Source organism: Geotrypetes seraphini, chromosome 13 (assembly GCF_902459505.1).
Source record: "Geotrypetes seraphini chromosome 13, aGeoSer1.1, whole genome shotgun sequence".
Lineage (NCBI taxonomy): Eukaryota > Metazoa > Chordata > Amphibia > Gymnophiona > Dermophiidae > Geotrypetes > Geotrypetes seraphini.
Genome location: NC_047096.1, coordinates 290,391 through 312,867, shown reverse-complemented (window position 1 = coordinate 312,867; position 22,477 = coordinate 290,391). Strand labels below are relative to the sequence as shown.

Here is a 22,477-nt window from a genome sequence, read left to right as displayed (position 1 = left end):
TTTATCAAGGAGTTTATCATAATAGCAAAGCTGAAAGAAAGTAAGCTCACTCCTCATCATAGGCCAGCTGCTTCTGTATTGCTTCTTGGGGCAACCCCACCTTGAGCGCTGTATCTCAGAAAAGATATAGCAGAATTAGAAAATGTTCAAAGAAGAGTGACAAAGGGGATGGAACTCCTCTCGTATGAGGAAAGAATAAAGAGGTTAAGGCTCTTCAGCTTGGAAAAGTGATGGCTGAGGGGAGATATGATTGAAGTCTACAAAATCCTGAGTGGAGTAGAATGGGTACAAGTGGGTCGATTTTTCACTCCGTCAAAAAATTACAAAGACTAGAGGACATTCAATAAAGGTACAGGAAAATATTTTTAAAGCTAATATGAGGAATTATTTTTTCACTCAAAGAAAAGTCCAGAGGATGTGATGAGAGTAGTTAACATAGGAGGAAAAGTTCATAGTCTGCTATTGAGAGAGACATGGGGGGAAGCCACTGCTTGCCCTGGGATTGGTAGCATTGAATGTTGCTACTACAGTAGGGCCCCTATGTTGGCAGGTAATAGGTTCCAAGACCTCGGTTATGTGAAACCACAGACAATAGCGAATTTTATTTTATAAAATATTTTATCATGGCCCAAGCACCGAGTGCTCTCACCATACCAATAGCCCCCTTTCCTGAGCATACCCCCCCCCCAAATCTTCACCAGCAGCGAGCAGCATCTCCTGGCTGCTGTTCATACTGGCCTGAGCTCCCTCCCTCTGATGTCACTTCTGGTCCTGTGATCTGGATGTGATCTCAGAAGGGGGAAGCTCAGGCTGGCGTGAGCAGCAAGCAGGATATGCTGCTCACTGCCAGTGAAGATTTGAGGAGGTACACTGGGGAGGCTGTGGGCATGGTGGGGTAGATTGTAGTGGGAGCACACGGTGCTCGGGCTATGGTAAACTGTGGATTATTGAATACACAGATACAGGGCCCCTCTTGTATTTGGTTTTCTGCCAGGTACTTGTGACCTGGATAGACCACTGTGGAAATAGGATGCTCAGCTAGATGGTCTATTGGTCTGACCCAGTATGGCTATTCTTATGTGAGGATGGAATGGATCTTACTAGTTACAGATAGATATGGGTTAGATTTCATTAGGGATGGAGAAAATTTCTGTCCCTTTGCAACACTAGTCCAGACAGGCTTAAAAGCAGGAGCAATGAGCTGTAGGAAACCCATTTAAATCTCTTGTTACTGTCCATCAGCTAAGTAGGTTTTGTTCTGTCTGATGTAGTGATAAAACAGGGTACAGACCAGAGGAGGGGGAGGGCAAGTAATGGCAAGTGTTCTTGGAATACTGAGAGGTAACAAAGGGGCTGAGGCTGTTTCTTAGTAATGTCTATTTCAATTGGTGAAGTTCTCACACCAGCATGTTCATGTAGGAGCCATTCTATTTCATGCAATTCTATGTAATATTTTAGTGCTTTTTACTTTTACCACTCAGGAAGCTGGAGACAACAATCAGTTTTGCTGGCGAAATCTCTTCTCCTGTATAAATCTCCTAAGGATATTAAACAAACTTACAAAATGGAAGCACTCTCGTACCATGGTAAGTTTAGCAATACTATACCAGTAAATGAGCTCTGTATGTGAATCTGTTTATATACAGACACCTTTAAGATATCGGAGTATGCAGCTGTAGCAGCGCCAAACTGTATATTAGGGTAACATTATAAATTTTATCTAAACCACACAGAAATAAGAATTCACAATTATGGACCCATTGTAATCTCCACTCTGTCCCTTTTGAACTGTCAGTACGTCATTCATGGCACCACAAGTTTCTAAGGCAGTCCCTCTCAAACTTTTTTAGCTCCAACACTAAACAGAACAAATGTTTTTCACAGCATACTAAATGGAGCAGCTGTTTTTTGTGGCACATTATAATTGGAATTATAAAATTGCAAAGCCAACAAAAAATTAAATTTGAGAGATATTTATTGAAAGTTCTTTAATAATAATAATAATAACTTTATTTTTCTATACCGCCATAGTCAAATGACTTCTAGGCAGTTCACATTGAAAGAAGGCTGGACAATCAGCGAATTATAGAATGCATGAAGAAAAGATGTTACATAATAAATTGGAGTTACATGGGGAAAAAATACATGAGACAGGTCTTCTGCTTAGGCAAGGAATTTATCAAATAGAGCGGTTTTAAGCTATGTGTGGGTAATTGTAACAATAGTGAATAGAATTGCTAATCAATGCAATGGATGTGATTGTTTTTGAGTGCAAACTAACTCAAAACGCGGTTCGATAGTTGACAAGCAAACACACATGTCCTCATCCACCATCTGCAGACTAGATGGACCCCAGGTCTGATCCGGTGCAGGCATTTCTTATGTTCTTATCCAAGTTCGCAAAGATAAGAAGATCCAAACGGTAGCAATGCTTTGATTGCTTGTTGCTCAAGTTAGGATAAATACCGCATAAAAATAAAATTAAAATTCTGTATCGCTTGATAGACTGATATAGTCCTTACAAATGGTTATATGCCTCACTGCTACCAGCAGGTGGAGACTGAGCACAAACTTGTATATCAATCTAGAACATAGGTCTCAAACTCCCTCCTTGAGGGCTGCAATCCAGTCGGGTTTTCAAGATTTCCCCAATGAATATGCATGAGATCTATGTGCATGCACTGCTTTAATGCATATTCATTGGGGAAATCCAGAAAACCCGACTGGATTGTGGCCCTCAAGGAGGGACTTTGAGATCCCTGGTCTAGAATCTGCCTAGCAACTCAGTCTTCCTCAGGCTCTGTTAAAGCAGGTGGTAAGACTAATTCGGCTCCCCTTAGTACCCTTAGGAATTTTGTTTTGGACTCCTGGGTTCCCCTTTTGTGCCAGATAGAGCTTGAATGGGTCCTGTTTGGGGGTCCATCCAACCTCGGGGGTTTTAAACTCGGCAGGTCTCGTGCTGGGTCCCTCCCCACACCTTCCTCCATCTTCCCATATTTTGGTAGATGTGCCTCAGCTGGCGGCCTGGCCCCGTGTTGTTCAGCCCTCCAGCTTTGAGAGCCGTGGAGTCTGTTCTGTAAAAAAAAGAGACAAAATCCTGAGGTGTGCCAGTCTAAAGGGCTCATTTCCCTTTAAAACGGCCTTTTTACTGTATTTTCTCATCTAACCGGCACTTTTCTTTCAGCTAGGGTGGTTTTCAGCACAATGAGCACTTTTAAAGGAAAAAACCCTCATTGTGCTCTAGATGCGAGGTATTCGCAGCCAGCCTGTGCAAGTGTTGTGCTGGCCGGAGCGGTGGGGTAGCCTCGTCGGCAGTGGATGCCGGCAGCCAGGGCACCCCGCCACATATACCTCATGAAGTATTCCCTTATTGCTGGAGCAGCTGGGGATTCCCTTTTCATATCAGTTGGTTCCTTTGCCTCAGCGTCAGGAAACATAGAAAAAAGCAGCAGAAAAGGGCTATAGCCCACCAAGTCTGCCCATTCCAAGTATCCCCTCCCCTGAATTTACTCCCTTAAAGATCCCATGTGAGTATCCCATTTTCTCTTAAAATCCGTCACGCTGCTGGCCTTTATCACCTAGAGTGGGAGTCTGTTCCAATGATCCACTACTCTTTCGGTGAAGAAGTACTTCCTGGAGTCGCCATGAAACTTCCCTCCCCTGATTTTCAGCGGATGCCCTCTGGTGGTCGAGGGTCCCATGAGCCAGAAGATATCATCTTCTGACTCGATGCGTCCCTTGATGTACTTATATGTTTCAATTATATCTCCTCGTTCTCTTCCCAGGCTTTTCAGACACAGGCTGCAGGAGCTCCAGTTTTGGTGGTTTCAGATAAAATTTTGGAGGGAACCTCCTCCTTCATCTCAGTTACCTCAGGTGACCTTCCCCCTGTTCTGGAAATACAGGGCAAGGTATGGCAGGGTCCCTTGCTGGGGCAAGAAGTCCCTTGGGGCCGCCGGAGGTTTTTCCCTCTGAATTTATGTTAGCACTTTGTAAAGCTTATGTGCTGGCAGCTGGAGGTTCCATTTCCACTCAGGGGGTCTCGGGGAGGAGGGGGGGTTGCCTTGACATCTTTCCTGGTGCGGCCCCACACAGAGGTGGTTTTGCCCCCCTCCTCTCATAAACAAATGCCCGATGGACTCTTGGGATAAGGATTTTTGCCCAGAGGAGCAAGATGTTATTGATGAGGACCTGGACCCTTGGGGAAATTTCCAGGATCCTCTTAGGGGTTCGGATTCTGCCAGCAAGGGGTTTGAACACCCCCCAGCTGGCAAAGATGCATCTGTGGTACTCATTTTTCAGCGGGAAGAGCTTCATAAGTTAATTCTTCAGGTCTCCTCAGTTTTGCACTTTGAGAATACTGTGTTGGAGCCCCCGCATACAATGAACCCCTTGCTTGAGGGGATCCACTCTGCTTCCCACTCTTTTGCTATGCATCAGGATATTTGAGATATTATGCTCGCACAGTGGCAGATGCTGGAAGCTCCCATTCGTTTTGCGTGCTCCATGGCCCGCCTGTATCCCATTCCTGAAGGGGATAGGGACACTCTGAAGTCACCTGTAGTGGATGCAGTGGTCTCGGCCATCTCTAAGAGGCATACCGTGCCTGGTGAGGGCGGTGTGGCCTTGAAGGACCCAGAGGAGCATAAGTTGGAGTCCCTCCTTAAACAGAGTTTTGATGTGACAGCTCTGGCGGTCCAAGCAGCGATATGTGGCAGGCTGGTGGCTCAGGCGTGTTTTCGCTGGGCCAAGCAGATCCTTGACTGTAAAACTGAGGATTGGTAATTGCTCAAGTGCGAGGTGACAAAGATTGAATTGGGTGCTTCTTATCTTTCAGATGCCACTTATGACTTCTTGTGAGCTTCTGCCAAGTCATTGGCATTTTGTGTGGCATTTCTCTGTACCTTGTGGCTTCGTGCTTGGTCAGCGGACTCGGCGTCCAAAGCTAAGTTGACAAAGTTTCCTTTTAAGGGATCTTCCTTGTTTGGTGAGGACCTGGACAGGTTGGTACAGACTCTCACTGATTCTAAAATGCCTCATTTGCCTGAGGATGGGCCTAGGCCGCTGGCCCGAGGTGGCACTGCTCGTGGCCGTGGGTGTGATTTCCGCCATTTCCACCCTGGTCGACGGGCTGCCTCTTTTTAGTCCCCTGGGCTCTCTAGAGGCAGGTTCTTCCAGCGCATACAGTCCTTTCGTGGGGCCTGCCGGGTAGTGCCCCCGCCGGATCCCCTGCCGCCCGTCCAGCCCAATGACTCCTTGTGGGCACCCGGCTGAGAGATTTTTATCCAAAGTGGGCAGACATCACATCCGATCTGGAGGTGATTTGGGACGGTTATGCTCTAGAGTTTGCCCATTCCTTGCTAGACCGTTTTCTCGCTTCTCCCACGCAGGTGGCGTGGAAGCAGCAGGCCTTTCGCCAGACCCTTCAAAGATTGTTAGATCTCCACGCGGTGGTTCCAGTTCCCCCACAGAAGTGGGGCACAGGTTGGTAATCAATTTACTTTGTGGTGCCAAAGAAAGAAGGGACCTTTCGGCCCATCCTGGATTTGAAGGGGGTCAACAGGGCTCTTCATATGCCTTCCTTCCACATGGAAACTCTGCGGTCTGTGATTCTGGCAGTTCAGACGGGGGAGTTTCTGACCTCTCTAGATCTGACCGAGGCCTACTTGCACATTCCTATTCGGGTCTCCCATCATCGCTTCCTGCGCTTTGCGATCTTTGGGCAACATTATCAGTTCTGTGCACTTCCCTTTGGTCTGGCCATGGCTCCGTGGATGTTCACCAAGGTGATGGTGGTCGTCATGGCGGCATTGCGCAAAGAGGGCATTCTAGTTCATCCCTACCTGGATGACTTTGATTCGAGCAAAGTTACAGGAGAGCACCCGGGTTACGGCTCGGGTGGTGGAGTTTTTGCAGTCACTGCGATGGGTAGTCAACCTTGCCAAGAGACGGCTGTCTCCCTCTCAGCACCTGGAGTATCTAGGCGTGCTGTTCAACACCTCCTTGGGGAAGGTCTTCCTTTTGGAGGCCTGGGTAAGCAAATTGCAATATCAGATTCGCCTGCTTATGGCGTCCCGGTGTCCTTGGGCACAGGATTTCCTCCAAGTCTTAGGGTCGATGGTGGCTTCCCTCAATGTAGTGAGGTGGTCGCGAGCCCACATGTGTCCTCTTCAGTATGCTTTTCTTCGGAGGTGGTCGCCTCAGAGGTACAGTCTGGATCACCCTGTTCTGCTTCCGGGCTTAGCTCGGGGCAGTCTTCGTTGGTGACTGCAGACCCCCATCTTGTACAAGGGGCGAGTCTGGATCAGCCGCAGTGGCCAGTGCTGCTCACGGATGCCATTCTTCTCAGTTGGGGAGCTCAGTGTCTAGTTCACTCAGCTCGGGGCACCTGGTCCATGAAGGAGGAGGCTTGGTCGATCAATGTCTTGGAGACCAGAGCCATCCATCTGGTGTTGCTAGCCTTGCTGATGGGCAAGTCATTCAGGATTCTGTCGGACAATTCCACAGCAGTGACCTATGTCAATCATCAGGGGGGCACCAGGAGCACTTTAGTGGCACAGGAGGCAACTCTGCTCATGGTCTGGGTGGAGTCGCACCTTCAAGAATTATCAGCTTACCAGACGGAGTGGAAAATGTTCAAGCGGACTTCCTCATTCGTCACGTGCTAGATCCCAGAGAGTGGAGTCTCAGCCCAGTGGCTTTTCAGTTAGCAGTCTTGGGGTCAGCCCCTCATGAACCTGATGGCCACAAATGTCAATGCCAAAACACCCCGTTTTTTCAGTCTTCGCTGAGATGGTCAGGCTCTGGTTCAACCATGGCCAACGGAGGGGCTGTTGTATGTGTTCCCTCCGTGGCCATTAGTAGGCAGGGTTCTTCTCCGCATAATTCGCCATCCAGGCCTCATGGTTCTGGTGGCTTCGGATTGGTCTCGACGACTGTGGTATGCGGATCGGGTGAGGCATTTGGTGGCGGATCCTCTGCCTCTCTTGAACAACCTTCTGACTCAGGGCCCCATTCCAATGTTCGATTTGGATCCCTTTTGTCTTATGGCTTGGCTCTTGAAAGGAGTCGCCTAGGTAAGAAGGGGTATTCAGATAAAGTGATCACAACTCTATTGGGGTCCCGGAGGCTGACCACCTCTTGGGCTTATGTGAGGGTTTGGCATCCCTTTGAGGAGTGGTATGATGCGCGTGATATGGTCTCTTTTCTCGCTTCCCTGCCTAACATCTTAGAGCTCTTGCAGGATGGCCTGGACAGGGGACTGGCTTGGTCTTCTCTCCAGATTGAGCTTGCAGCCTTGTCAGCTTTTCGTGGGTTATTGAAAGGTCAGTGTTTTGACTGCCATTCCTGATGTGATTCGCTTCTTGCGGGCGGCCAAATTGCTTAGGCTTCCCGTCCAACCCTCTGTTCCATCTTGGGATCTGAATCTGACTCTGTCTGTTCTAGTGTGCCCACCTTTTGAACCGTTGGGCGACTGTTCTTTGAAGGACCTTACTCTTAAAGCGGTCTTCTTGGTAGCCATTACTTCAGCTAGACATTTTTCTGAGCTGCAGGCTTTCTAACATAACATAAGAAATGCCTGCACCGGATCAGACCTGGGGTCCATCCAGTCCGTTGATCCGCACACGCGGAGGCTCAGCCAGGCGAATCCTGGTGCATACATTAGTCACTCGTATCCCTCAACGTGTCCTGCAAGAAGATGTGCGTCCAATTTTCCCTTAAGTCCTAGAATGGTAGTTTCCTCCACCATCTCTTTCGAGAGAGAGTTCCAGGCGTTCCCCACTCGCTGTGTGAAGCAGAACTTTATGACATTTGTCCTGGCCGTGTCCCCTCTCAGCTTCAGGCCATGACCTCTGGTCTGAGTCTGGGTCACATTCGCCAATGTGAATAAAGCTATTTCTTGCTCTCCATCCTCTTGTAGGGCTCCCTTCTTGGAGTTTTCTAGGGAGCGGGTTGTCTTGAGGCCTGTTCCTTTCTACCAAAGGTAGTTTCTCCTTTTCATGTCAATCAGGCAGTGGTCCTCCCGGTGTTGGGTAGCCAGGACGGCTCTTCCGGTAGAGACAGTTGCGCAAGTTGGATGTCAGTCGGGTCCTTCACTCTTATGTGCAGAGGACCCAGGAAATCTGGAAATCAGATCATCTTTTTGTCCTCCTAGCGGGTCCTCGTCAGGGGACTGGCGCTTCTAAGGCTACTATTGCGCGCTGGATCAAGAAAACTATTGCTTCCGCTTATCTTCTGAAGAAAAAGTCTGTTCCAGAATTTCTCAAGGCTCATTCCACTAGGGGTCAGGCAGCTTTTTGGGCTGAGTCTTCTCTAGTGCCTCCAGTGGATATTTGCAAGTAGTTTGATCTTCTCTGTATTCCTTTTTAAGACACTACCGTGTGGATGTTCAAGCATGTCGGGATGCAGTATTTGGTGAACATGTTCTGGTGTCAGCCCTTCAGGGGTCCCACCCTTAATTGGGTACTGCTTTGGTATGTCCCATTCGTAAGGACTATACCAGTCTACCAAGTGATACAGAAGGAGAAATTAGGTTCTTACCTGCTAATTTTCTTTCTGTTAGCTTGTAGACTGGTATAGTCCCCCACCCTGTATGTCTTTGTGTGGTAATTGCGGGTTTTTGTTTTGCTTGTATACAGATTTTGTTTTTTCTGCGGGTTCTATCATTTTTCTAGGGCTGGGGAGAAGTAAGAACAACGGCTATGACTCAGCTGGCTTAGTTCTGCTTAGCTATTCGGCAGACTGAGTTGCTAGGCAGATGCTAGCCTGATATACAAGTTTAGAAACAGAAAATGACGGCAGAAAAGGGCCACGGCCCATCAAGTCTACCCACACTAATGACCCACCCCCTAACTTCCTCCATGAAGAGATCCCACATGCCAATCCCATGTGCTCAGTCTCCACCTGATGGTAGCAGTGAGGCATATAACCATTCGTAAGGACTATACCAGTCTACAAGCTAACAGAAAGAAAATTAGCAGATAAGAACCTAATTCTTCCTTACTTGCCATTTATTTAATTGTATAGCCCGTGCTCTCCAGGAACCCAGAATGGGTTACAAGGATACTTACACAGTAGTTTTCAGAATCAATAACTCACATTCTACAGGACCGGTCACATCAAAGAATGATGCTTGCCTGGGCGGTTGTATCCTTACACATTCAGACACTCGTAACATTGACAGACTCTTGTATATACATGACTTACAGTTCATGTCATCTATTCTAAGGGAATATTCTAAGGGAATTTAATTCTAAGGGAATTTATTTCTAAGGGAATTTAAAAAAAAAAATTTCTGGAATATCTCGTGGTACACAGTTTGAGACACACCGTTGTAAGGCATCATCTCTTCAGTTGTGTGTTTTGTTTTGGGGTTTTTTATTCTAGTTTTCTTGCAGTAGCTCATAAGCAGATTCTGGAACAACAGTCAGAGACATGAACAAAGTAGTCTGGAATAGTTACTGAAATTTCTAGCTCTGCATATTTATTGGGGGAAACAAATCTTTTCGTAAAGGCATTTATGTAATTGGAAAAAAATGAGCAGATAGAAGATACTTAGCTGTTGGGCAGTTCTTGTATGTCATGTTAGTCATTTATTTTATGAATGTTATTTAATAGACACTGCCTGGATAAGTTTTATAAATAAATAAAATTAGTTTCCTTTGAAAATTTTTCAACCATTGAATTTAATTTTTCTTCATTGTTTTCTTTGTTCTTTTACTTTCTCCCACTTCTTTCTTTAGAGAAACAGAGAAAATGACAGCAGATAAAGCCCATACTAGCTATGAAGTCTGCCCATCCATACCAACCAATAAGTTCTACAGTTCATTCCTCTTCCTTAGAGATTCTTTGTACTTTTTTGAATTCAGATACAGTCCTTGTCTCCATCAACTCCATTGGGAGTCTGTACCGCATATCAATCACCCATTTATAAAGACATATTTCCCTAGATTATTCCTACTACTACTATTATTTATTATTTCTATAGTGGTGAAAGGCGTACGCAGCGCTGTATATTTTAACATGCAATAGATAGTCCCTGCTCAGAAAAGCAGAAGATTCCTGAGTCTGTATCCTTATTCCCCTCATTCCAGACCTGGTTTTCAGCTGAAGGAGACGTATCGCTTGTGCATTTATGCCAATGAGATATGTAAATGTCTTTATCATTTCTCACTTCTCCCACTTTTCTTGCATAGTATACATTTTGAGATATTTGTCTGTCCCCATACTGCAAAAGAAATCTCCCCAGAGTGTTAGAACAGAAGAACAGACATATTGGGTCAAACTAATGGTTCATTTAGCTCAGTTGTGTGTTGCCTCTATTTTTCTTGTTGGCCATTCTTCACCCAATGCCCCCAAGCATCCTTTTGTCATTTACGGTATCCTTTCCTACCCATTTGGCTACCTTAAGGTCATCAGATACGATCAATCCAAGGCCTTACTCTTCTTTTGTACACAGAGGTACTGTATATACTTGAATATAAACTGAAATTTTGGAGCCAAAACAATGGCCCAAAAATGGGGATTTTGGTTTATACTCGAGACCTACCTCTCTCCCAACCTACCTCCCTCCCAGCAGTGGCTCCCTCCTCTTTTGTTATTGTCCCTGTCCCCACTGCACTGAACTGGAAGATTCTCACTGATTCCCTCCTTCCCCTCATGAACTGGCACAGCTGAAACCTAGTTTCTTTGTCCTCTCTCCCAGACCCATCAGTAGCCCTCCCGTACGTCTTCTGTGGTCTAGTGTTTTGGGGCAGGAGCGTTCTCCACTCACGAGATTGCCACTGTAAGTCACAGAAACAGCATAGGCAGAAATAAGTAAGGATCACTCCTACCCCAACACACCACTAGAGAGATGATTTGAATAGAAGGGGGCTACTGGTGAATCTAAGAGAGGGGAGAGAGGAACTAAGTGTAGCCATGCCTGTTCAGGGAGAAGAAGAGAATCATTAAGAAGTCTGCCAGTTAAGGCAGAGAAGGTGGTCAAAAAAAGCAACAGGGCAGCCAATCTGCAAGATCCTGTGTGGCTAAGCAGCATAAAATCCGTTTTACTACTTGGGATCTAGCTGGGTACTTGGGATCTGGATTGGTGCGATCAGGCCAAGCAGTCATCGCCCATCACTCCATCACCCCCAGACACTTCTGGTCTTCTTTCTTCTCCTTCAACATCAGGCTCTGCTAAAACAATACCAAGCTTTGTTAAAACATGCTTCACTCACACAGGACCAGGCCCTCCAGACACTTCTCTGGTTGCCAGTGGGTCCTCTCCGACCCCTCCATGGATTTCTGGGTTTTTGGGCAGCTTCCGATACCATTTCCAGTCCCTCCACTGGCCACTCACAAGTCACTGTCAGTCCCAGGGTTTCTTGTGCTTCACCGGGTTCTCTCCAAACCTCATTGCTTCCAATCTTCAGGCAGCTTCTGGTACCATTACCAGTCTCTCCACTGGTCGCCACTGGCTCCAACGATCCCCTCTGCCAGTCATTCACCAGTTACCTTCGACCAATGATCTCTGGTTCTTCAGGCTACTTCTTTCTGGATCTTCTGGCAGCTACTGGTACAATTACCAGTCTCTCTGCTGATTGCCACCAGGCCTGCCGGTCCCTCTGCTGGTCACTCGCCAGTCCCCATCAGCCTAAGATCTTGAACTCTAACTGCTTGTGGGGCCACCGCTGGTCCTCTGATCCCTGGCCATGGGTCCTGGACACTCTTCACCAGTCCCTCCACCAGTCGTCAAGCTTGATTACTCTCCAGTTGCTCCAAGCTCTTCCGGGCCCTCCAGCTACTTCTTCCAGACCCAATTTCAGTCCCTCAGTTGTCTTTTCCTGGATACATGCCCTGAGGTCTCTCCCAGTCTTTGTCTCCTTCTCTCTACCTGGCCCTCTGCCGGTCATCATGCTTGAGCCCTCTCTACACTCCCAAGTTCTACTGGACAGGCCGGCTTATTGAGGGTTAGGCGAAAGCCAGCATTCCTCCTCTCGAGGGTCACCTGGGTTCCCAAAGGAGCTCCTGTTTTCCCAAGCTCTCGGGGGGGGAGGGGGGTTCAGCACTGTTTTCCATTCAGGATGAATGGACAGCTCCCAGGTGCCTTTGCAGCTGCTTGTATGCAAATGAGCTCTTTTCCACTGCTCAGACTCCCTCTGTTGACTCGTGACAGGATGCTGGGCTTGATGGACCTTCGGTCTGTCCCAGTATGGCTATTATGTTCTTATGTGAGTCAAGTATAGGACAATCAAGCCATTGTGACATCACTGGTGAAGATGGCTCTTAGGCACTGATGGAATGAGGCATTATGACATCACAATCTCAGCTCTGGAGTGTTGCTACTATTTGGGTTTCAGTCTAGTACTTAGGACCTGGGTTGGCCACTGTTGGAAACAGGATACTGGACAATGGACCTTTGGTCTATCCCAGTATGACAATTCTTATGAAGCAAATCAGTTGGAAGAGTCCTTTAAACAGATATTTCTTAATGCGATCCAATCTATAGATTTTTATACCGGGTCATCCTTAAGAAAGGGCTTGACTCGGTGTGCAAGAATTAATTTATCACATAAAGATAGATCATTACAATTAAAGTATACAAAGTAGAAAGCAACATTATTTATAATCTTCTAATGTAAATTAGGAGAATCTATTAATGATTTCTGAAACAGTAGCATTTTTAAAGATTTATGAAAACTTAGAAATGAGGCATGGATTATGATTTCAGAAGGAAGATCATTCCAAATTTTTGCAAAGATAAATACAAAAGAACGAAAAGTTCCAATCCCTTTGAAAGAGCGGAAAAAAGTTTATATCTTTGAGAAGTTCTTGAATGTAACAACCGCAAAGAATTAAGAGACAGAAACCAATGGAGAAAAAATTCCTTGAAGGATTTTAAATATTATGTTAGCACATTTGAACTGAATTCTCGAATAAACCAGAAGCTAGTGAAGAGTCCTCAAAAGGAGAGAGACATGATCATATTTTCTTTTCCCAAATAATAATTTAGCCACTGTGCTTTGTATAAGTTGTAATCTTTTAAAATTGCTTTTACTCAGATTAATAAAAAGGGAATTTGTATAATCTAACTGTGCAAGTACAATAGCCTGTACCAACACGGCAAAATGATGTTGGTGAAAACGATGTTGGATCCTTCTCAGCATCCGAAGACTAAGAGAACATTTTTTTGATAGATTATTTATCTAGCAAAGCTTAGACAAAGAGTCAAAGAAAAAATACAATGGTCAAAATATCACTGAAGGAGGTAATCAATCAATTTTTGGACCAAATCATAAAAAGAACTACAATGTTGATTTTAAGTGTAATTCGTTTTGGGCTACTGTTGATTTTAGGAGGAGGAGGGACACTAACAAGAGAGAGGGAAATGGCAGACACCGCAGGGGTGGGTAATACAGGGACAAAAGGAAGGCTAGAAGGAGGGGAATGCTGGAATATAAACCCTTATTTGAGTTAACATTTTTCTCCCCTTTTTCAGACAAAAAATGTTCTCTGTTTTTATTCAGATGAGTTAGTACTTATGCTGTGCCACTGCCTTGGGTTTTTGCAGCCTAAATGCAAGACCTTGCATTTTTTTTTTTTAATCATTGCATCTTAGTTACCATATTATAGGCCATTTTTCAAATTTTGCTAGATTTCTTCTTATATCCAGAGCGTCTTGCTAATTTTGGCATCATCTATAAAGACAAAAATATTACCAGAGAGTCCTACTTCAATACTGCTCACAAAAAATGTTAAGAGCTGTACTGTACCAAGGACCAGTCCCTGCAACACATCATTGGTGAATGTCATTTACCATCACCACCCTTTGTTGCCTCCCATTCAATCAGTTTCTAATCCAGTCAGTCAGTTTAGGGTCCATACGAAAGTCACGTATGTGGAACCATGTCAAAGACTAGTGTTCTTCCTTGATCCAACTATCTGGTCACCTAGTCAAAGAAATTACTCTGATTTGTCTGGCAAGACCTACCTCTAGTAGAACCATGCTGCCTTGGGTCCTGCTATCCACTGGATTTCAGAAAATTCACTAATCACGCAGAGGTTAGACTAACCAGCTCCCAGCCTCCTTACTGGAGAGGGATCACTCCTAATTTTAAAAAGTCTTGAAAAGGTCAAACAGCGGAGCCACTAGAACTTCCTGAAGTTCTTTCAATATCCTCGGATGAATCCTATCCTAGCTCCTCATGAAAGAGTCTTCTGAAAATCATTCAAGGTTCAGCATGCTGTCATTCCTTTCTGTGTTTTTCTGCAGTCATGCTCCCAGACCTTCATCTGTGAACAGAAATATTTGTTAAGGAACTCTGTGTATCTTCATTATCTTTTACACATTCATTCACTTTTGAGCATAGACTATAACTGCAGTGAAATAAATATCTTAGGGCCCATGTAGTCTTTCCCTCAGCTGCCCAGAGCTTTCTCCCTCACTTGCTTTGAATCTTTTTTCTATACCATATCTTCTTCCTTCAGTCCTGCAGTCTGTCTGTCTTTTTCTTCCACTTGCATATTGCTTCCTCTGTTTCTCTATACCTCTGGTCTCTCCTGTAGTCCTCTACCCCCATCTTTTTAGCCTTCTGTTTGTTCATTCCCAGCTCCTTACTTATGTTACCCAGTTCCCCTCCCTTATAGTCTAATCATGCCCACAATGTTTTTGTGGTGTCTAGTTTTTTCTTAGGTGCTGCCGTTACTGGCAGCATGCCTGTATATTACTGCTAGGAATGCTGCAAGGCTGCAAGGCTGCAAGGCTTCCCCACTCTAAGCCACTGATGTTGGAAATTGATAGGGTGCACCTTTGGGCCATAGAGTCTGGTGGAAGAACATAGAAATTGGGAAAACTCCAGGAATTAGTAAGGATGAGTGGCCGTGAAGGAATCACAGAACTGGAGAAAACAGCAACATGCTCCAGTTGGAGGCTGGAACTGCATGTGTGAGATTGGGCTACAATCATATTTTTAGGGAAAGAAGCATTCTGAAGGCTAGAGCCATGGACATGTGATTTGCTCAGAAAGAGAGGGCTTTAGAAGGTCAGACCAGTGGTCTTTGTGTAGTGGAATTGAGCAGCAAGGCTGACTGTTGCCTCTGTGTGGTATAGGGGGATTATGAATGGTACAGAATTAATGAAATACATGCTTGTCCCTTACATTTATAATGTGTGTTAAAGATGCTGGTGGTATTTAAATCGGCCCCCATCTTGAAACGAGCTCTGAAAGTGAAACAGGCCATGATGCAGCTCTACGTTCTCAAGTTGCTCAAAGTTCAAACTAAGTACCTTGGCCGACAGTGGAGAAAAAGCAACATGAAAACCATGTCAGCCATCTACCAGAAAGTGCGCCACCGACTGAATGATGACTGGGCCTATGGCAATGGTATGTAGTCTGCAGAAAGGAGAGGAAACAGATATAGAATCTGAGTCTTCTATGCAGATAGTTGGAGCACTAGCAGGAGTGATTTTTGCTTGTGGGGAGAGCGCTGCTAACTAATGGCCCATTCTAAGAGTGGGAACTGGTATGATAGAGTTGGATTTCAGAGGTTAGGGAATTAGCAGAAGTGGAAGAGTGGTAGTTGGGATACGGAGGGATAATGTAAAACTATTATAGGTTGCGATAGCTGGGGAAAGAGCATATGAGAGCTAATGTGTGAGTACTAGAGGTTGTTGCTAGAATATATGTAAGAGGGAAGTGTGGAGCTGGGAGATGAGGGGCACGGTTTGCATCAGATGTGTTAAAGACATTTCAATTCACTTATTTTTTGTTTTCTTGATTCTCTTCAGACCTGGATGCCCGCCCTTGGGATTTCCAAGCTGAGGAATGTGCATTAAGAGCCAACATTGAGCGGTTTAATTCCAGGAGATATGACCGGGGACACAGCAATCCTGACTTCCTACCTGTAGATAACTGTTTGCAAAGTGTTCTAGGCCAGAGGGTGGACCTCCCAGAGGACTTTCAGATGAATTATGACCTCTGGCTGGAAAGGGAAGTGTTTTCTAAACCAATTTCCTGGGAAGAGTTGCTACAGTGACTTTTTTTTTGAATACTAGGATGCTATGCATAGGCAGCTGGAACTGGCCTACTAAGACACATTGCTGCTTTATAAGGTCTTGTTTGGAATTATGTGATGAGTACATTATGCAATCGATTCTGCTTTGACACATTCTTCTTTTTTCTTTTCTTACTCACCATATACATGCATACTCCAGGTAGAAAGCAGGCAGTGGCCCTCAAGCATCCTTAGACATGTTCAACTGCCTGTTTTGAAGAAATCAATGGATAAAAGTTGTTATTTTGACATATTTTTGCTACTTATGCTTCCAAAATCAATTTGAGTTTTAGGAATCATAACCTTGAAGATGCCATCTCTGATAAATTAAAGGGATCATTTACTTAAGGCACACACTAACACAGTTAATGTGCATTATTCATTGCCTAAATGGACCTTGTAGTAAGTAATGTCCTGAAACAGCACTAGTGTGCACTAAATGTTAGAAAGTGATCCCTTCTCTTCAGCAGAATATTGAAACGAGGCCACCATGAAAAGCACCTAATGTTGTCACCATTCCTTCATAAATGTACATTTAAATCTCTGAGATTTCCTCTTTAAAAACAATGTTTTTAATGTATTTATGTATCTATTTGCATTAAACCAAAATTCTTAATTTTGCAGGCCAAATTGTGTCTATTACTAGCGTTTTATCAAATTTTAAATAAACTTGAAACTTGTAGGTTTTATTGGATGAATCTGATCAATTTCGTGGATTGGAGAAGTGAGCTTGTTATAAAGTACATAGATGCCTGCAGAATTTTTCTCACATTTGACTGGGTTAGAAACTGGTTGGGATGAACATGACAAAGTATAGTGATAAAACGAGTTCATTCTTAGGATAAGAGATTTTATAAATTGTGTGCTGCATAAATCAGTCCCTGGTCAGGTTCTTTTTAACTTTTTTTTTTTTTAATTCTTTATTCATTTTTTAATCTTGCATCAAGTGTACAAATAATAAAACATTTGAAATTAAATACATCACTTGAATTTCTTTCTAATATAACATCAAATACATAAATTTATTCCCTTCCCACCCACCCTTTCCTTAATATTTAATCAAAAATATACAAATATATTCTTTCCTATTGATAAAACCTTCAGAAAACTTTAGACCACCCCCTCCCCCCATATGGAAATATACTTTCAATAGAAAATGGTATCTATTCATTGCAGTAAGTTGTCAATGGCCCCCAGATCTTTTTAAATTTATAAGCAATATCCTCCAAGAACAAGCAAGATGCTGAATTCTCACATATGGATGAGTTTACCAACAGAGCCTGGCATGGAAAACAACTTTTCCTAGAAGCTTATGGGCCATCTCACTGTACATGCCCATTACTACCTGCCACAGTCATGTGAGACCATTTCAGTCTTGGGTGTGCAAGGGGTTGGTTTTGGTTTTGTTTTTTTTCGGAGTCATTCAGACCTGTTTTCATATCGTGGCCACCTCAGTACCTCGTTATTTTACCTAAGGTCTGTAAGACCTGTTGCTGTTCCATGGTCTATCGCATCTCCCTAATTGGGTTTAATGCCAGCTTTTACAATTCTAACATTTTTTTTTTCATGTCAGCTCAGTTTTGGCCTTGAACTCCTGGCTGTGATGTTTAAAAATGAAGGAAAAATCCACCAGTACTTTAATATATATGAAACAAAATAAAACAGTGTATCTCCAAACTCTTCTACACTAACTAAATCCCAAATAATATCACTCTAAAGATATAACTGTGACATTAATGGAGGAAAAGACCTCAGATGCCTGAGGCAAAGCAACATAATGTCCAAAAAATAAAGGACTAACAAACTGCAGCCTTCCTGGGCTATCATCAGTCACTGGCCAAAAACCTCCATTATATGAATTCTCCACTCCAACTTGTAATGTAATTTATTTCTTATATGTAATTTATTTCTTATATAAAAACCAAAATTACGGGATACTAGTAGCACTTATCTGTTACAAGCAATCTCAACAGGAGCACGTTCTACCAACAGCTTCATCAGAGAATCACCACTTGCCCATATTGTATCATTGTGCTGATTTCTCTTCCAGTTGTGGTATTTTTGTCATCAGTAACCCCTCCTTCTACAAAACCATAGCACGGTTTTTAGTGCCGGCTGTGGCAGTAACAGCTCCAACCTCCTTCTACAAAACCATAGCGCGGTTTTTAGTGCCGGCTGTGGCGGTAACAACTCCAACGCTCTATGAGCATCGGAGCTGTTACCACTGCGGCAGGCGCTAAAAACTGTGCTATGGTTTTGTAAAAGGGGGGTGGGGTAAGTTATTTGATTTCACTGCAGCTATTTTTCAGGGCCAAATGTTCTAAAAGAAAACCCCCAGTGGTTTCAAGAAGTATTCTTGGTGCAACAGGACCATATCCATAATGGATACTCCCTGATGGCAGCTGCAGTGCCTGGTACCTGACCGTGATACCTCTCATTGTATTCTCTGTTCATAGTTGTCAGAGGGATTTGTGGTAAATGTGAGCCTTTGGGACAGTCAGGGAACTCTAAGTACTCTCTCTTCATCTTAATTAATCTTACTTATTGCATTTCTTCTGTTTCAACTGTAAACCGCTTAGAACTTCACGGTACAGCGGTATATAAGAAATAAAATTATTATTATTATTAAAGAGAAAATTTTTTTCAGTATCATAAACTTTGGTCTTCATGGGTCCAAGAGCTGCAACATGGGTCAAAGAGCTGGGGATGCATCAACATTCAGTGTCTCATTCACCCTCAACATAAACATCAGTAGAGCTCACCTGGAGTGGTCATCCAATTCTCATCTGTAAAAGAGGAAGGATTACTTTGTGCCAATAGTGTGATATAGGACATGAGGTGAAGGCTGAAGTGTCTTGACATCGCACACCCATTGAAGCATAGCACTGAAATTGCTGGTGTCCTCAAAACACTTTGATATGCAAACCACTCTGTATCATGAGAGAGGGTGCGCCAGCCTCCTTGGACTCGAGACTCCAGTTTGTGTGGGTACGGGGATGTTGTAGTTGAGTAGAGTTAGGAAGTTTTTAAGCTCTATTGCGTCTGTGTTGTTCTCTTCGTCTAGGTGTAAATTTATGTCCCCTGTGATGATGTTGTAGTTGGGGCTGATAGAATTGTGCAGGACGAATTCGCAGAAGTCTTCTTTGGCTTTGGGCCAGCTTTTAGGCGGGATGTAGAATAGTATGCTGGATAAGGATTCTTCTAGCTGGGTATTATTGATTTTACAGGCTAGGATTTCTAGGTTGTTGATCATTTTAGAATCTAGAAGTTCGAACTCAAATCCTTCTTTAAGGATTATGGCTAATCCTCCTCCTTTTTTTCCTGTGCGGTTTAACGTAAGGATTTTGAAATTGTTTGGTAGAAGATCAGATATAATAGGATCATCTTCAGATAGTATCCAAGTTTCAGTTAGAAAGAGGCAGGCTATTTGTTTGCTGGTGATCCAGTCATTTATGAGGAATGCCTTGTTTCTAACAGATCTGGTATTAAGATATGCACATGGGATGGAGGTGGTTGCAGCATTTACTGTTGAGTTAGTGGTTTTGATGGTTTTTATTTCCCTTGTTCTTTTTTTAAGGGTATGGTGGTGTCTTTTTTTTTATATGAGATATGATAGAGGTCTATAAAATCCTGAATATAATAGAACGGGTAAAAGCAAGTCAATCATTTACACATTCAAAGACTAGAAAACACTCTATTAAGGTACAGAATAGCACATTTAAAACAAATGGGAGAAAGTATTTTTCACAGATTGTATAGTTAAGCTCTGGTACTCATAGTTTGAGCACATGATAAAAGCAGCTAATGTAGCCTGTGATAATATGCTGCCTGCTAGCTCTTGGATAAAGCACATTTGCTTACCTGTAACAGGTGTTATTCAGAGACAGCAGACAGATATTCTCACAACCCTCCTACCTCCCCTAGTTGGCTTCTTAGCTTGTTTACTGAACTGATAGTTCCGCAAGTTGGCATCGGGCAGGAAGGCACTTGTGCATGTGTGGTACGGGCAGTCTTGAAACTTCCAGGAAGTTTAAAGTGACAGTACAATTTTGCACTGTCTATACCAGGCTCCGGTGGTGACCTACATCTAGGTGGAGGAGGAGGAGATATATCTGACAAAAATCATAGGCCTCCAATGCAGAATATTATGAGTCGGAGAAATCCTGGAGGGTTAGATCAGAGTCCTTATGTTGTAAAACAGGAGATGTGAAGACAGTTCCTCCAGAAGGAGCATGACACTGTGCAGTGTGGTGGCTAAGGTGCTGATGATAGTGCCAGTATGGACTCCTTAGTCTCCATTGCCTGAATTTTTTTTTTCTTTGTTTGTTTATTGGCAACTTGATATACCACCTTATCTGATGAACATATGACTTGCCACTGCTGGGTCAGACCAGTGGTCCATCGTGCCCAGCAGTCCGCTCACGCGGCGGCCCTTAGGTCAAAGACCAGTGCCCTGAGTCTAGCCTTACCTGCATACGTTCTGGTTCAGCAGGAACTTGTCTAACTTTGTCTTGAATCCCTGGAGGGTGTTTTCCCCTATAACAGCCTCCGGAAGAGCATTCCAGTTTTCTACTACTTTCTGGGTGAAGAAGAACTTCCTTATGTTTGTAAAGAATCTATCCCCTTTTAACTTTAGAGAGTGTTCTCTCGTTCTCTCTACCTTGGAGAGGGTGAACAACCTGTCTTTATCTACTAAGTCTATTCCCTTCGTAATTTTGAATGTTTCGATCATGTCCCCTCTGTCTCCTCTTTTCAAGGAAGAAGAGGTCTAGTTTCTCTAATCTCACTGTACGACAACTCCTCCAGTCCCTTTACCATTTTAGTCGCTCTTCTCTGGACCCTCTCAAATAGTAGCATGTCCTTCATGCACAGCGACCAGTGCTGGATGCAGTATTCCAGGTGGGGGCATACCATGGCCCAGTACAGTGGCATGATAACCTTCTCCGATCTGTTCGTGATCCCCTTCTTAAATCATTCTTAGCATTCTTTTTGCCGCCACCACCACACATTACACAGATGGCATCATTGACTTGTCGACCAGTACTCCCAAGTCTCTTTCCTGGGGGGGGGGGGGTCTCTCCCAAGTACTGCACCAGACAAACTGTATTTGGACATGCATCACCTTACACTTATACATGTTAAACCTCATTTGCTATTTTGCAGCCCATTTCATGAGCGTGTTTGTCACATTGCAGGTCTTCGCAATCCTTCTGCGTCCAAACTACTCTGAATAACTTTGTATCGTCTGCAAATTTAATCACCTCGCTCATCGTACCAATTTCCAGGTCGTTTATAAAAGGTAATCCACTCCTCTACTCAGGCCGAGTTTCAAAAATGATGTCTTCTTCAGGAGGAATGACAAGTGGAGAAAACCAACTGCCACACTCAGCAATAGTGATGGAGCACTGTGCGCCGCAGTAGTCTACAAAAAAAATAAAACACAAATCCATCAGAAACAAACTCACACAAAAGTCAAAAAGTAAAATATAAAAGATATAAACTAAACTAAACTTAAATATCAAAAAAGTAAAGTCTCTTGCAGAGCAGCTAAGCATGCAGGTCTTCAACCAGCGTTGTAACCGGAAGTTGGCATGAATGCCAAGAAATCAAAGAAACATAATACAGCTGCCTGATCTTAAATCATCCAGCTAAACACAACTTACGTGATGACATCAACAGTTAGAACATTATACTATAGGCCATTCTATTTCATTGTTCAACCCCATAGGAATTAATGTATTCCATTCATAAATAAGTCTCTGTTCTTTGAATAGTAACTTCCCAGCTATATCGCCACCCTATTGGAAGCAACTTTAAGAAGTACCAGAAACTTTAAATCTTGGAGGGTATGTTGACATTTGATCCAATGTGCAGTTAAATGGGCTTCCATTCTCTGATTTCGTATCGTACTCAGATGTTCAGTGATACAATTCTTTATCTGTCGTTGAGTATGGCCAATGTACACTTTGCCACAAGGGCATAAAATACCATAAACTACTCCACAAGAGCAGCAATTAGTATGTCTCAAAATAAAAATTTGATCACTGTAAGGTTTTTTAAATTGATGTTTCCAAGGCATAAAGGCAGACCGAACTACTACCACATTTAAAGTAACCAGGATCTTGATCATAAAAGGTGCCAGAACTCTTTGATTATAGTTCACCTAAGTTGTGACTCCTAGTATATGCAAATTTAGGATATTGAGAAAACAAGTAATTGACACCCAATTATTATTATATTCCCCAAAGTATGGTTTAAGAACATAAAAATTGCCATACTGGGACAAACCAAAGGTCCAGCAAGCCCAGCATCCTGTTTCCAATAGTGGCCAACCCAAATCCCAATCACCTAGCTAGATACCAAATAATAAAAAAGATTTTATGCAGCTTATCCTAAGAATAAGCAATGGATTTCCCCAAGCCATCTCAATAATGGCCTATGG

At 43.7% G+C, this 22,477-nt stretch overlaps 1 protein-coding gene across 3 annotated transcripts in view; it reads left to right on the top strand.

Annotated features, from left to right (window-relative positions):
• STRIP1 (striatin interacting protein 1) overlaps positions 1-16,910 on the top strand; it is a 130,139-nt gene extending 113,229 nt beyond the window's left edge. Inside the window, exons 19-21 of one of the 3 annotated variants that reach the window (XM_033919302.1) lie at positions 1,482-1,586; positions 15,161-15,365; positions 15,770-16,910. In XM_033919302.1, the coding sequence (XP_033775193.1) occupies positions 1,482-1,586; positions 15,161-15,365; positions 15,770-16,017 (558 nt within the window). In that variant the 3' untranslated portion in view covers positions 16,018-16,910. Of the gene's footprint in view, positions 1-1,481; positions 1,587-9,743; positions 12,266-15,160; positions 15,366-15,769 lie in introns of those variants that run through there. The other 2 variants (XM_033919303.1, XM_033919304.1) reach the window with 2 other exon arrangements.
• The last annotated feature ends 5,567 nt before the right edge of the window (positions 16,911-22,477 follow it).